General features: G+C 39.8%; 1 protein-coding gene across 2 annotated transcripts in view; it reads left to right on the top strand.

Annotated features, from left to right (window-relative positions):
- Nucleotides 1-9,909, top strand: part of Dop1b (DOP1 leucine zipper like protein B) — a 132,250-nt gene extending 122,341 nt beyond the window's left edge. For both annotated transcript variants that reach the window (XM_074072687.1, XM_074072688.1), the window contains 2 exons: nucleotides 7,609-7,738; nucleotides 8,244-9,909. In XM_074072687.1, the coding sequence (XP_073928788.1) occupies nucleotides 7,609-7,738; nucleotides 8,244-8,495 (382 nt within the window). In that variant the 3' untranslated portion in view covers nucleotides 8,496-9,909. The remainder of the gene's footprint in view (nucleotides 1-7,608; nucleotides 7,739-8,243) is intronic.
- Nucleotides 9,910-13,368: the final 3,459 nt, after the last annotated feature.

Here is a 13,368-nt window from a genome sequence, read left to right as displayed (position 1 = left end):
AAGTGGTAGCATACCTGCATAGCAAGTGTCAGGCAGGTTTTGAGTTCAAGCCACAGTACCACCAAAAAAAATAAATAAATAAAAATGCCTATTAAGTGAAAAAAGCCAATCCGAAAAGGCTACACACTGTATCATTCCAGTAATATGACATTCTGAAACAGGGAAAACTACAGGGACAGTAAAAAGAGCAGTGGCTTCCAGGTGTTGTAGGAGGGGCTGTGAATGTGACAATAGGGGACATATGGGGAACTCTGCTCAGCTACGAACCTAAAAGTACTCCAAAATCAAAGTTTGTTTGGTTTGGTTTGGTGGTACTGGGGTTTGGACTTAGTGCCTTGCGCTTGCCAGGCAGGTTGTCTACCACTTGTGCCATGCCCCTGGCCCTTTTGCCTTTAGGTATTTTTTTGTATTCATTTATTCACATGTGCATACAATGTTTGGGTCATTTCTCTCCCCTGCCCCCCCACCCCCCACCCCATCCCCCTTGCTTCCAGGCAGAACCTGTTTTGCCCTTATCTCTAATTTTGTTGAAGAGTAGACATAAGCAATAATAAGAAAGACAAAGTGTGTTTGCTAGTTGAGATAAGAATAGCTATACAGGGAGATTCCTGGCATTGCTTCCATGTACAAATGTGTCACATCCCATGTTGATTCATCTCTAACTGATCTTTACACTAGTTCCTGATCCCCTTCTCCTATTGACCTCTTTCGCTTTAAGGTTTCTGTATTAGTTGCTCTGCAGTGGGGACATCAAATACTATCATATTTTGGGTTCTTACCTATCCCCATATCTCCTCTTGTCATGTGACCCAAGTCCGACCACATTGCTGTATTTGCCCTAGATCTAAAGTCCAAATATAAGTGAGAACATAGGATTTTTGGTCTTCTGAGCCTGGCTAATCTCACTCAGAATGATGTTCTCCAGTTCCATCCATTTACTTGCGAATGATAAGATTTCATTCTTCTTCATGGCTTAGTAAAATTCCATTGTGTATAAATACCACATTTTCTTAATCCATTCATCAGTACTAGGGCATCTTAATTGTTTCCGTAACTTGCCTATTGTGAATAGCACTGTAATAAACATGGGTGTGCAAGTGCCTCTGGAGTAACCTGAGTCACATTCCTTTGGGTATATCCCCAGGAGTGGGATTGCTGGATCTTATAGCAGATCTACGTTTAGATTTTTAAGAAGCCTACAAATTTTTTTCCAGAGTGGTTGTACTAGTTTGCATTCCCACCAGCAGTGTAAAAAGGGTTCCTTCCGCCCACCCACCCCCACCATCCTTGCCAACACCTGTTGTTAGTGGTGTTGCTAATGATGGCTATTCTGACAGGGGTGAGGTGGAATCTTAGTGTGGTTTGAATTTGCATTTCCTTTATGGCTAGAGATAGTGAGCATTTTTTCATGTGTTTTTTTGCCATTTGAATTTCTTTTGAGCAAGTTCTGTTTAGTTCAGTTGCCCATTTCTTTTGGTTCATTGATTTGGGAAGAGTTTAGTTTTTTGAGTTCCCTATATGTTCTGGTTATCAGTCCTTTGTCTGATGTATAGCTGGCAAATATTTTCTCCCACTCTGTGGGTGGTCTCTTCACTTTAGAGACCATTTCTTTTGTTGTGCAGAAGCTTTTTAGATTTATGACGTCCCATTTGTCCATCCTTTCTCTGAGTTGCTGAGCTGCTGGGGTTCTATTGAGGAAGTCCTTGCCTATACCTATTACTTCCAGAGTGTTTCCTGCTTTTTCCTGTACGAACTTCAGTTTTGGGTCTGATATTAAGGTCCTTGATCCATTTTGAGTTGATACTAGTACAGGGTGATAGACATGGATCTAGTTTCAGTTTTTTGCAGATGGATAACCACTTTTCCCAACAACATTTGTTGAAGAGGCTGTCTTTTCTCCATTGTATACTTTTAGTACCTTTGTCAAAAATAAGGTGGGCATAGTTGTGTGGATTCATATCCGGGTCCTCTATACTGTTCTGCTGGTCTTCATGTCTGTTTTTGTGCCAGTACCATGCTGTTTTTATTGCTATTGCTTTGTAGTAAAGTTTGAAGTTATGTATTGTGATACCTTCAGCATTGCTCTTTTTGCTGAGTATTGCCTTGAGTATTTGTGGTCTCTTATGTTTCTAAGTGAATTTTAAGGTGGAGTTTTCAATCTCTGTGATGAATGTCATTGGGATTTTGATGGGAATTGCATTAAACATGTAGATTGCTTTTGGTAGTATAGCCATTTTTACTATGTTGATTCTACCAATCCATGAGCATGGGAGATCTCTCCACCTTCTGTAGTCTTCCTCGATCTCTTTCTTCAGGGGTTTGTAGTGTTCCTTGTAGAGGTCATTCACATCCTTTGTTAAGTTTACTCCTAGGTATTTGATTTTTTTTGAGGCTATTGTAAATGGAATTGTTTCCATATATTTTTTCTCAGTTTGTTCATCATTGGTGTATAGAAAAGCTAATGATTTTTGTAAGTCGATTTTGTATCCTGCCACCTTGCTGTAGCTGTTTATCGTATCTAGGAGTTTTTGAGTAGAGTTTTTTGGGTCTTTAAGGTATAGGATCATATTGTCTGCAAATAGGGATATTTTAACACTTTCTTTACCTATTTGTACTCCTTTTATTTCTTCTCTTTGCCTCATTGCTGTAGCTAGGAATCTCAGTACTATGTTGAATAGGAGTGGAGATAGTGGGCACCCTTGTCTCGTTCCTGATGTTAGGGGAAATAGTTTCAGTTTTTTGCCATTAAGTATGATGTTGGCTATAGGTTTGTCATATATAGCCTTTATAATGTTGAGGTACTTTCTTTCTATACCTAGTTTTCTTAGAGCTTTTATCATGAAGTGATGTCAAATCTTGTTGAAGGCTTTTTCTGCATCTATTGAAATGATCAAGTGGTTTTTGTCTTTGCTTCTATTAATGTGCTGTATTACATTTATAGATTTATGTATGTTGAACCATCCCTGCATTCCTGGGATGAAGCCGACTTGGTTGTGGTGAATGATCTTTCTGATGTGTTGTTGGATTCAGTTTGCCATTATTTTATTGAGGATTTTTGCATCTATGTTCATTAAGGAGATTGGCCTATAGTTCTCCTTTTTGGAGGTGTCTTTGTCTTGTTTTGGGATGAATGTAATACTGGCTTCATAAAATGAGTTAGGCTGTTTTCCTTCCCTTTCTGTTTTGTGGAACAGTTTAAGGAGGGTTGGTATCAGTTCTTCTTTAAAGGTCTGATAGAATTCAGCAGAGAATCCATCAGGTCCTGGACTTTTCTTTTCTGGGAGACTCTTTATTGCTGCTTCAATTTCATTTTGTGTTATAGATCTATTCAGGTGATTAGTGTCCTCTTGGATCAATTTTTGGATGGTCGTTAAGTATCTAGAAATCTGTCCATTTCTTTAAGATTTTCAAATTTATTAGAATATAGGTTCTCAAAGTAGTCTCTGACAATTTCCTGGATTTCCGTGGTGTTTGTTGTTATCTCCTCTTTTGCATTTCTGATTTTACTGATTTGGTTTTTTCTCTCCTCGTTTTAGTCAGGTTTGCCAGGGGTCTGTTAATCTTACTTATTTTTTCAAAGAACCAACTTTTTGTTTCATTGATTCTTTGTGTGGCTTGTTTTGTTTCTATTTCATTGATTTCAGCTCTTATTTTTATTATTTCTCTCCTTCTGTTTGTTTTGGGATTTGCTTGTTCATGTTTTTCTAGGAGTTTGAGATGTAGCATTTAATCATTGATGTGAGATCTTTCTGTCCTTTTATTATATGCACTCCTGGCTATAAACTCTCCTCTCAGGACTGCCTTTGTTCTGTCCCATAGGTTCTGGTAGGTCGTGTTTTCATTTTCATTAACTTCCAGGAACCTTTTAATTTCCTCTTTTATTTCATCAATAACCCGTTGATCATTGAGCAGTGTGTTAGCTTCTAACAAATCTTCAGTTTGCATGTTTTTTACTATTGTTTATGTTGTTAAGTTCTGATTTTAATGCATTGTGATCAGTTAGAATGCATGATATTTTTTCTATTTTCTTATATTTGCTGAGGCTTGCTTTGTTCCCTAAGATATGATCAGTTTTGGAGAAGGTTCCATGGGCTGCTGAGAAGACTGTATATTGTGCAGCAGTTGGCTAGATCCATTTGATCTATGGTGTGATTTAATATAGGATTTCTTTATTGATATTTTTGTTTGGATGACCTATCTATTGGTGATGGGGGGTATTAAAGTCTCCCACTACTGCTGTGTTGGAGTTTATGTGTGTTTTTAGGTCCTTCAGAGTATGTTTGATGAAATTGGGTGCATTGATGTTGGGTGCATATAGGTTGATAATTTTTATTTCCTTTTGGTGTGTTTCCCTTTTTGTTAGTATGGAATGTCCTTCTTTCTCTCGTTTGATCAATGTAGGTTTGAAGTCTACTTTGTCTGAGGTAAGTATTGCCTGTTTTTGAGGGGCATTGGCTTGGTAAATCTTCTTCCAGCCTTTCACCCTAAGCCAGTGCTTGTTTCTGTCGATGAAATGGGTCTCCTATGAGCAATAGATTGTTGGATCTTCCTTTTTAATCGTTTGCCAAACGTTGTCTTTTGATGGGGGAATTAAGTCCCTTAACATCATTGTTAGTATTGATAGATGTGTGGTGATTCCTTTCATTTGTCTTGTTGTTTAAGGGTTTGATTGTGTACAGCTAAATCAGTGTTATTCTCTACTTTCTTGGCTTTTCTTCTCCTGTGGTTTGGTACTGTCTGTCCTTTCGTGATTTGTATGCTTTCATTTTCTGTGTGCAGGATTCTTTGAAGAATGTTTTGTAGTGGTGGCTTGGTGGTCATATATTGTTTTAGCTTCTGCTTATATGGAAAACTTTTATTGCTCCATCTATTTTGAATGATAGTTTTTGGGGGGTAGAGTATCCTAGGGTTGAATTTATTTTCATTCAGTGCCCGGAATACCTCACTTCATGCTCTTCTTGCTTTTAATGTTTCCGTTGAGAAATCTGCTGTGATTTTGATGGGTTTACCTTTGTGTGTTACTTGTTTTTTCTCTCTTACAGCCTTCAGTATTCTTTCTCTATTCTCTGTACTTGTTGTTTTAATGATAGCATGTTGTGGGGTAGTTCTATTTTGGTCAAGTCTGTTTGGTGTCCTGGAGGCTTCTTGTACCTAAATGGGCATAGTTTTCTCTAGATTTGGGAATTTTTCTGTTATTATTTTGTTGAATATGTTATGAATTCCTTTTGCTTGCACCTCTTCTCCTTCTTCAATACTCATGATTCTCAAGTTTGGTCTTTTGATGGAGTCGGTCACTTCTTGCATACTCTACTCCTTTCACAGGTTTTGAATTGTTTGAGTAATAGTTCTTCAGTTTTTTCCTTTAATTTCCATTTCATCTTCAAATTCTGAGATTCTGTCTTCTACTTGTTCTAGTCTGCTGGAGTGGCCTTCCATTTTGTTTTGTATTTCTGTTTCATTCTTTTTTCTGAGGTTTTCCATATCGTGGGTCACTTCCTCATTAATACTGTCAATTTTCATCCTTAATTCATTTATCTCTATATTTATGGTGTTCTCTGTTTCACTTTGGTATTTATTTAGACCTCCTATGAGTTCACTTATTTGTTTTTGTGTCTTCTCATATTCTTTATTTTTATTGTCTTGGAATTTCTTGAGTACATTTTGGTTGACCTTGTCTAGTAACATTTCCATGAAATTCTCAGTGATTTCTTGCAGAATTTCTTCTTTCAGAGTGTTCATGTGGGCTTCATTGGGTTCCTTGGGATAGTCTATCTTTGTTTTGTTGGGGTCTGAAACTGGGTATCCATTTTCTTCATTTCCCTCTGAATCCTGTACTAATTTATTTCATGGGGGAGAATGGTTTTCATCCCTTTTTCGTCTTCCCATCATTCCACTTAGTGCTGTTTCTGTCCCTGTTCTGTGTGTAATTTAGTATTAGTAAAAGTAATGAAACCAAGAAAGAAAAAGACAGAAGAAAAAGACAGAAAAAAATAGAGAACCAAAGAATTCAACAGGGAGAGATGGTATACTAGCCAACAGTGAACAAGACAAGCACTTAGAGAGAAAGAACAAAAAAATTTCAGGTTCAGGAAGAATGACGTTTCACTCTTAGTAGTTCTGGTGTCACTCCTTCAGCATCCAGTCCTGGTGTTGGTATTTAAGAAGTAGCTCTGTTGTAGTCTCACCAGGTGGTTGGGTCAGGAGACAGCTTTGTGAACTGCTATCTGCCCTATTTTAGACAGTGACTCATCTGCCACCTACTGTCAGCCATCTACTTTTGCAAGCTTTGTTTACTGGTAGTTCGCTTAGAGAGCAGCTCCTTGCTTACCCCTCTTCTCCAGTGCACTCAAAACACCCTGCCCTCTCTGCTGCATGTCCTTTTCAGTTCCTTGTTTATTACTCAGTTTTGTTTTGTTTTTTTGCGGGGTAGGGGGTCATTCTGTCCAGGGTGCTATGCTGGTTTATCCCAGGAGTGGCTGTGGGAATATCACGTTCTGCTTATTTGCTCACCTGCTAGTCTGAGTCTCCCAAGCAGGTTTAGAGCTGGCATCTGGCAGCATGGGAGCCCTCCTGGTTTCTCAGTGTAACATGGTATGGAGAAGCTTTGTGTGGGCTGGGGGTTCGGGGTGTCAGACTTTTGCTTATTCTTGGTGGTTTTTTTCTGCCAAGTGTGGCTCCAGCATCTCAGCAAGATTTTTGATTTTCATGGCTCACACTGTCTGCTTCCTCACTCTAGTTGCCATCTTGGATCCTCTGAGCTCTGTTCTCCTTTTGGTATTTTTATGCCTGGGCCAGCCTGGACACCTCCCAAGTAGCTGGATTGGCAGGCACATGCCATCACGCCCAGCTTTTATTGATTTCATTAACTTTTTTGTGGGGGTTGGTCTTCAATAGCAATGCAGTCTTCACCTCTTGAGTAGCTGGGATTATAGACATGAGCCACTGTTCTAGGCAAAGAAAGTCTGTTTTTAAAAGGCAGGGTCAGGGGTGCTGGGGATATAGCTCATTGGTACAACATTTGCTAGCATGCACAATGCCCTGTGTTCAAACCCTAGCACCACAAAAAAATAAAAGGTAGGTGGTGGGGGGTTCAGATGTACAAGCATGCACAACAGCATTATATATAATAGCCACTAAGTGGAGGCAACCCAAATGGTCATCAAGTGACAGATGGACACATAATCTGTGGTATAGTATGTAATGAAGTCTCATTCAACAATGAAAGAAATGAAGTACCAATACATGCCACAACACAGATGGACCTTGAATGAAGCGGTCTTCAAGGAACACATATTTATGATTCATTCATACAGAATGTCCGGAATAAGAAAATCCGTAGGCAGAAATTAGAGAAGTAAGTTGCCTTAGATGGAGAGGGTTAGAGGGTTGAGGAATGATGCCCGAGGCGGGGAGGTTTCTTAGCAGTACGTGAAAATACCATGAAACTGATTGTGTTGATGAATGTACAATTCTATGGAAATAATCAGAGCCATTGAGCTGTATGTATTTGATGGATATGGTATGTAAATTGTATCTTAATAAAACAGCTTTGAATGTTTTTATATGGGCTCTGATTCAGCAGCTTGACCTTGGGATTTTTCCCTCCAGCTACAGGTGGGCATTTGTTCCAGAAGTGGACACTGAAGGCCCTGCCTCCCTGCCAGATCTAGAGGAGAATCACCAAGAATGCAAACCTCACACTATCAGAATCCTAGAACTTCTAAGATTAAAATATGGGGTAAATGTTTTCCTTTTACGAACTATATTCATGGCAAAGGAGACAAGAGCTAAGTAAGTCATGGAGTATTTCTTATATCACTTGATTTTAATGACTTCAAAAAATTTCAAAATAGCTCTTAGTTTTAAAACGACATAAAAATTCCATCTTTATTTTCTTCCATGTCACATGTGGAAGACAACCCCTTGCAGTCACTAAGAGATAAGGCTTCCTGGCTAACACAGTTACACAGAAACCATTTTTCTCCCCACTCTGTTACTTATTGTCCCAGAGGAGGGAAAGCTTGCCAGGAAGAATGGCTAGGCCTCAAGTTAGGCTGGGCTCAGGGCAGAACCCTGATAAAAAATCTTAAAGACCTAGAATTTGAGGCTATACCTCTGCCGAGCTGGCAGTGAATTTTCCTAAAGAACCAATCACTTAGCTTTTGCTCTGTGCGTGTGCTTCTAGTTGCAGTTCTGACCCTTAGTAAAGCCACATCATTTTTCTGGTCTTGGGTTTTTTGCAGGAAATGAGCGGCTCTGATGAGCTCACTGTGAAGAGTGAGTTTCCTCTTCTACGCCAACATTCTGTTTCCTGCATTCGGCAGCTCATGCCGTTCTTCAGGACTCTAAACTGTGCTTTTAAAACCCAGAGTCAGCTGCCTGCTTGTGCCCCCAGAGCTCCGCTCTCAAGGTTTCCTGTTGGGGAGAGCCCACGAGTCTTAAGGGAACTGGAAGAATGTGTCGAATGTGATTTTTTGGAATATCCTGAATGTTAAGTTTCTGAGATAATTTGTTTGATCCATTTATTGATAGTTTAAGGAAAACAAGATCATATTCTAAACAAAAGCCAGGATAATGCTTTTAAATAATTCTGTTTCATTCTGGAAGCTAATTGAGCAACAAAACACATCTCTCTAAATGCCTTGTAATATATTTGAATCTCATTGTGTTTCTTCCTCACTTTATCTAATGAAAATAAAATTAATATATCATCTTCAGCATACAATTTGTAACATGAAGTATGAAGAGAAGAAAGACATCATTTTCTTTGTTGGAAGAGATATATAGGTCTTTCTCATATATTTCTCTGAAAGTTGAAACTTATTAAAAGAATGTTATTTTTAATGTTTGACACAAATGTCCTTTAAAGCATTATTTTGGTACTGCATTTTGAAACTAAAATGTTTTCTGAAAATAACCATAGCTCATTACCTATTCAGCAGAGGTGAGTGCTTGAATATATATCCCAATGCATTCAATACTTGCCCATTAAAATCACATTTGCCCTGTTTAACTGCATGAGAAGCTGGTACTTTTACAATTCTGACAGCTGTAACTCTAGTTATTTACCACAGTGTACCTTGCAAGCTCTCTCTGTTGAATACAAATCAAGCAGCACAGTCATGGGACATTAGTGCCTGAAACTACTGTCATGACTGCTCATTGTTTAGACTCTTCCTTTCTTTCTCCTCTCTGGGATCAATTTACCACTTTGAAGACACTGTTGTACATTAAAATAATCCTCTGGCTTGGCAGCATCTCTCCCCAGCCTCTGTCTTCTGCCAGCTTCCCTGGCTTAGAGCCACTTCTCTGCTGAGGGAGCTTTGACTCCCTGCTGCCAGTGCCATGGGCTTTCCTGCCCTGCCTGCTCTGACCCTTTTCAATCCTACGGTGTTGTGCATTCCATTTTCCAGGCCAGACACTGCAAATTGTCCTAATGAGTGCTCTCATATCCACCCCTGCTGTACACAAAGGGTTTGGGGAGGTTGACTAGTATTATTGGGCTTTTTTTTGTTGGTCTTTGTTTGTCTGTTTGTTTTGAGATGGAGTCTGGCTATGTTACCCAGGCTGGTCTCAAACTCCTGAGCTCAAATGATTCTCCTGCCTCAGCCTCCTGAGTGCTACTGGGATCACAGGCATACATCACCGTAACTATCCTCAATTTAGTCCAATGTAGCATTTGGGATCACAGATACTTCCCCACCTCTCCCATCTTCCTAAAAAGGGGCTAAAAATTACCAAAAAGTACCACTAGCTATGAAAGTAGTCACACAAATAATTGTTGAAAACTACATGGAAATGATGTCCTTTTGTGTGCAAAGGAAGATCCTTAAAGTAAAAGCATCTGCAAGTTTGGTCACTAAAATTTAAACTATCACAATATAAAATTGTAAATTGTGTATACCATAATTGCTTACTTTTTTTTTTTTTTGGCGGGGCTGGGTTTTGAATTCAGGGCTTCATGCTTTCAAAGCAGGTGCTCTATCACTTGAACCACATCTTCAGTCCATTTCATTCTGGTTATTTTGGAGATTATTTGCCTAGGCTGGCCTTGAATCACAATCCTCCCAATCTCAGCCTCCCAACTGGTTAAGATTACAAATATAAGTCACCAGTGCCCGGCTTGCTTATACTCATGACTTACTTGTAATTCAGTCTGTAAACTGATTACCTATCCTGATTAATAGCTAACATCAAAGTGTGTTTTCACTTACCAAAACTTACAACAAAATCACTAGCTTAATTATATCATCAGTAGCTATGATGTCATGAAAGTTCATTCTTGTGACTATACATAGATTTATAAATTTAGTTTTTCAGTATTTTCTCCCTAGTATCTAAAACAACTTACAGTTTTCTTCTGACATCAAATATAATTTAATCCTTATTTATTAAATAGAAGTCCTAAGAGGCATTCAACCATCATATATTTGGGTTTATCCAAGAATATTTAAAAAGTCTTTCTTTTTTTATTATTATTTTTTTGCTAGGTGGTAGTACACTGGAGTATTTACAAAGAAGAAGTCTTTCAAAAGTGATATAAGCTTACTTTTTTTCTTTTATCAAGGTGTGTACTTGAAAGGTGTGTACAAGAGCTGAGAATGTTGGCTTCCCTGAGTTTGACTCTCAGCTTCCCCATGTACCAGCCTGGTAAATACTCTTTTTTTTCATCTGTAAGGTGAGATGGTCGATGGTAGCTACTACTTAGAGGGGTAGCAGCTATGCAGTTCTGTGCCATCTTGGCAGTGTCTTAATGGTTTTCAAAGTATGAGGAAGGAAAAATGAGCAGTTCTGATACTTTCTTCTTTCTCCAGTGGATGAACTTCTGCACTCTACTTTGAAGGTGACTTTGCTAACTCAGTTCCTTCCAGGAGTAGTGCCATATGTGGCCCAAGGACCAAAGGGTCACTATGCTGAGGACAGGTGGTATGTTGAGAGAGGTGGTGCTTGCTGGCATAGCCAGCAGAAACCATAGAATACACTTGGCTGTGCTCTCACAGCCAAGACTCTTCAATACATGGAGCTTTAGGGATGTTGGTGCGAGTGTAGCCCATGTTTGCATATATGAAATTATCCATACCAAAGGAGCCAGGCAGGATGCCCAGTGCCTCCTACGCATGGTTTTGTTCTTAATATCCCCTTAGGTAGGGCCTGTTCTCCATACCAGCAGAACTGAGGCTCAGAGAGGCAGGGGGAAGAATTAAAACCTAGGTCCCTCTGGCTCTAGAGCTCTGTGTTGTCACCCCAGCTCAGAAAGTTCAACAGGAACTGGACAGCTGTCCAGGAAATCGAAACCTAGGTCTCTCTGGCTCTGGAGCTCTGTGTTGTCACCCCCAACTGAGAAAGTTCAATAGGAACTAGACAGCTATCTGGGAATCGAAACCTAGCTCCCTCTGGCTCTAGCTCTCTGCTTTGTCAACACCAGCTGAGAAAGTTCAACAGGAACTCCACAGCTACTGCTGTTCAGTTATGTGTGGCAAGACCAGTTCTGAAACTACCCCACCCAGTTACAACTTCCTGAAAACCAGCTCCTCCCAGGGTCACAGCACAGAGCTGTGCAAAGAGGGGGGTTCCTCAATTTCAAGGTATGGTGAGGGTGTTTTGAAAGACAGCAAACCTTACTTTCCTGTACATGTACATTATGCTCAGTTAAATGTTAGGAGAAGTAGTTAAAAATCATGGGAATGGTTGATCAAGATTATACCTGTTTTGAACAACTACACCTGTAAGGACAGAAGTCTGTGCCATTGGTTTTAAATGTTCTGATATAAGAGAATGCCTCCTATCAATGATATTTTGCAACTCAGTAGGACACACAGGACAAGTAGACATTCACAGGGCCAATAGGGCTATGAAAAAGATAATTAGAACCAGGACACAGTCCAACCAGAGTCCACCCATTCTTTAATAGGTGTAACTGGACTTCGCAGAGTCACTAAGATGCTATTCTCTTATGTGTGTGCTTATGCTTAAATGTTTAGAAAGCTGTGCAGCTCTTGTTCTGTACCATGAGTTCAATCATCTTCAGCCTGGCTGTGTGCTGTCTTTGAGGCTGAGTAAAGAGAAGCCCTTCAGGCACTTTTCAGGATAGTTGCGAGCCCCATGGGTCCAAATCTGATGAATGCAAAGCAGCTAAGCTTAGCACAGGGTCTCACACGTGTGTGTGCACAAGAATCAACTGGAAGGGATGGGGTAAAATACAGAATGTCCAGGCTCTTCATCAGGGACGGAATCAATAGACAAGGTGATATTCATGACTCTGCACTTATGCAGTGCTTCCTGGACCACTCTTGGAGACTAGTTTTCAGAGCAATGTGCAATAAAGTCAGGGGCTCTTAGGGAAACAAGTAGGAAGCTCCTTCCCAGTAATCACTGTCCACGTAACTAAGCTCATCTGAACTGAAGAGGAAGGAAATGAACTAAAATGTAGAAAGCATGGCAGCTCCTCAAAATACTGCACCTAGATTACCATATGATTCAGCAGTTCTGGATACCCAAAAGAACCTAAAGCAGGGATTCAAAGAGTTATTTGTACACCCACACTCATAGCATGATTGTTCACGGTGTTCATCAGGAGATGTTCATGCATACCCAAAATGCGGTATATCTATACAGTGGAATTTTAGTCATCCTTAAAAAAAAATAAAATTCTAATAAATGTTTCAACATGGATGAACCTTCAAGGCTTTACGCTAAGTGAAATAAGCCAGTCACTATATACTGTATGGTTCTACATAAGTGAGGTTCCTTGAATGGCCAAATCCATACAGACAGGAATTAGAATGGTCGTCTTCAGGAGTCGGGGACATTGGAGACTTGCTGTTTAATGGGCACAGAGTTTCACCTTGGGAAGATGGAAAAGTTCTGAAGTTAGAAGATGGTGGTGATTGCACAATGTGACCACACTGAATGCCCTTGAACTGCACACTTAAAAATGGTTAAGATTGACCAGGCGCCACTGGCTCGTGCCTGTAACCCTAGCTACTTAGGAGGCAGAGATCAGAAGGATCCCGTTCAAGGCCAGCTCTGGTAAATAGCTCACAAGACCCTATCTCGAAAATCTCCAATGCAAAAAAGGGCTGGTGGAGTGGTTCAATTAGTAGAGTGCCTACCTAGCAAGCATGAAGCCCTGAATTCAAACCCCAGTACCACCAAAAAAAAAAAAAAAAAGTTAAGATTGCGGATTTTATGTGTATTTTATCACAGTGAAAAACGAAAATACTGTGTGTCTTATGTTAGGACAGGGGAGACACTGTTCTCACCTGGAGGCAGCTGGGTTCATCTCTGATGAACTAGCATCTGTCCCATCCCAGAGTTTTTGTTGTTTTGTTTTCCCAAAAGCAGGTGGGAGGGGAAATTTAAGTATGA

Source organism: Castor canadensis, chromosome 5 (genome assembly GCF_047511655.1).
Source record: "Castor canadensis chromosome 5, mCasCan1.hap1v2, whole genome shotgun sequence".
In the NCBI taxonomy this organism is placed as follows: domain Eukaryota; kingdom Metazoa; phylum Chordata; class Mammalia; order Rodentia; family Castoridae; genus Castor; species Castor canadensis.
Note: the sequence above shows the minus strand (reverse complement) of the source record. Positions and strands in the feature narration are given on the sequence as shown.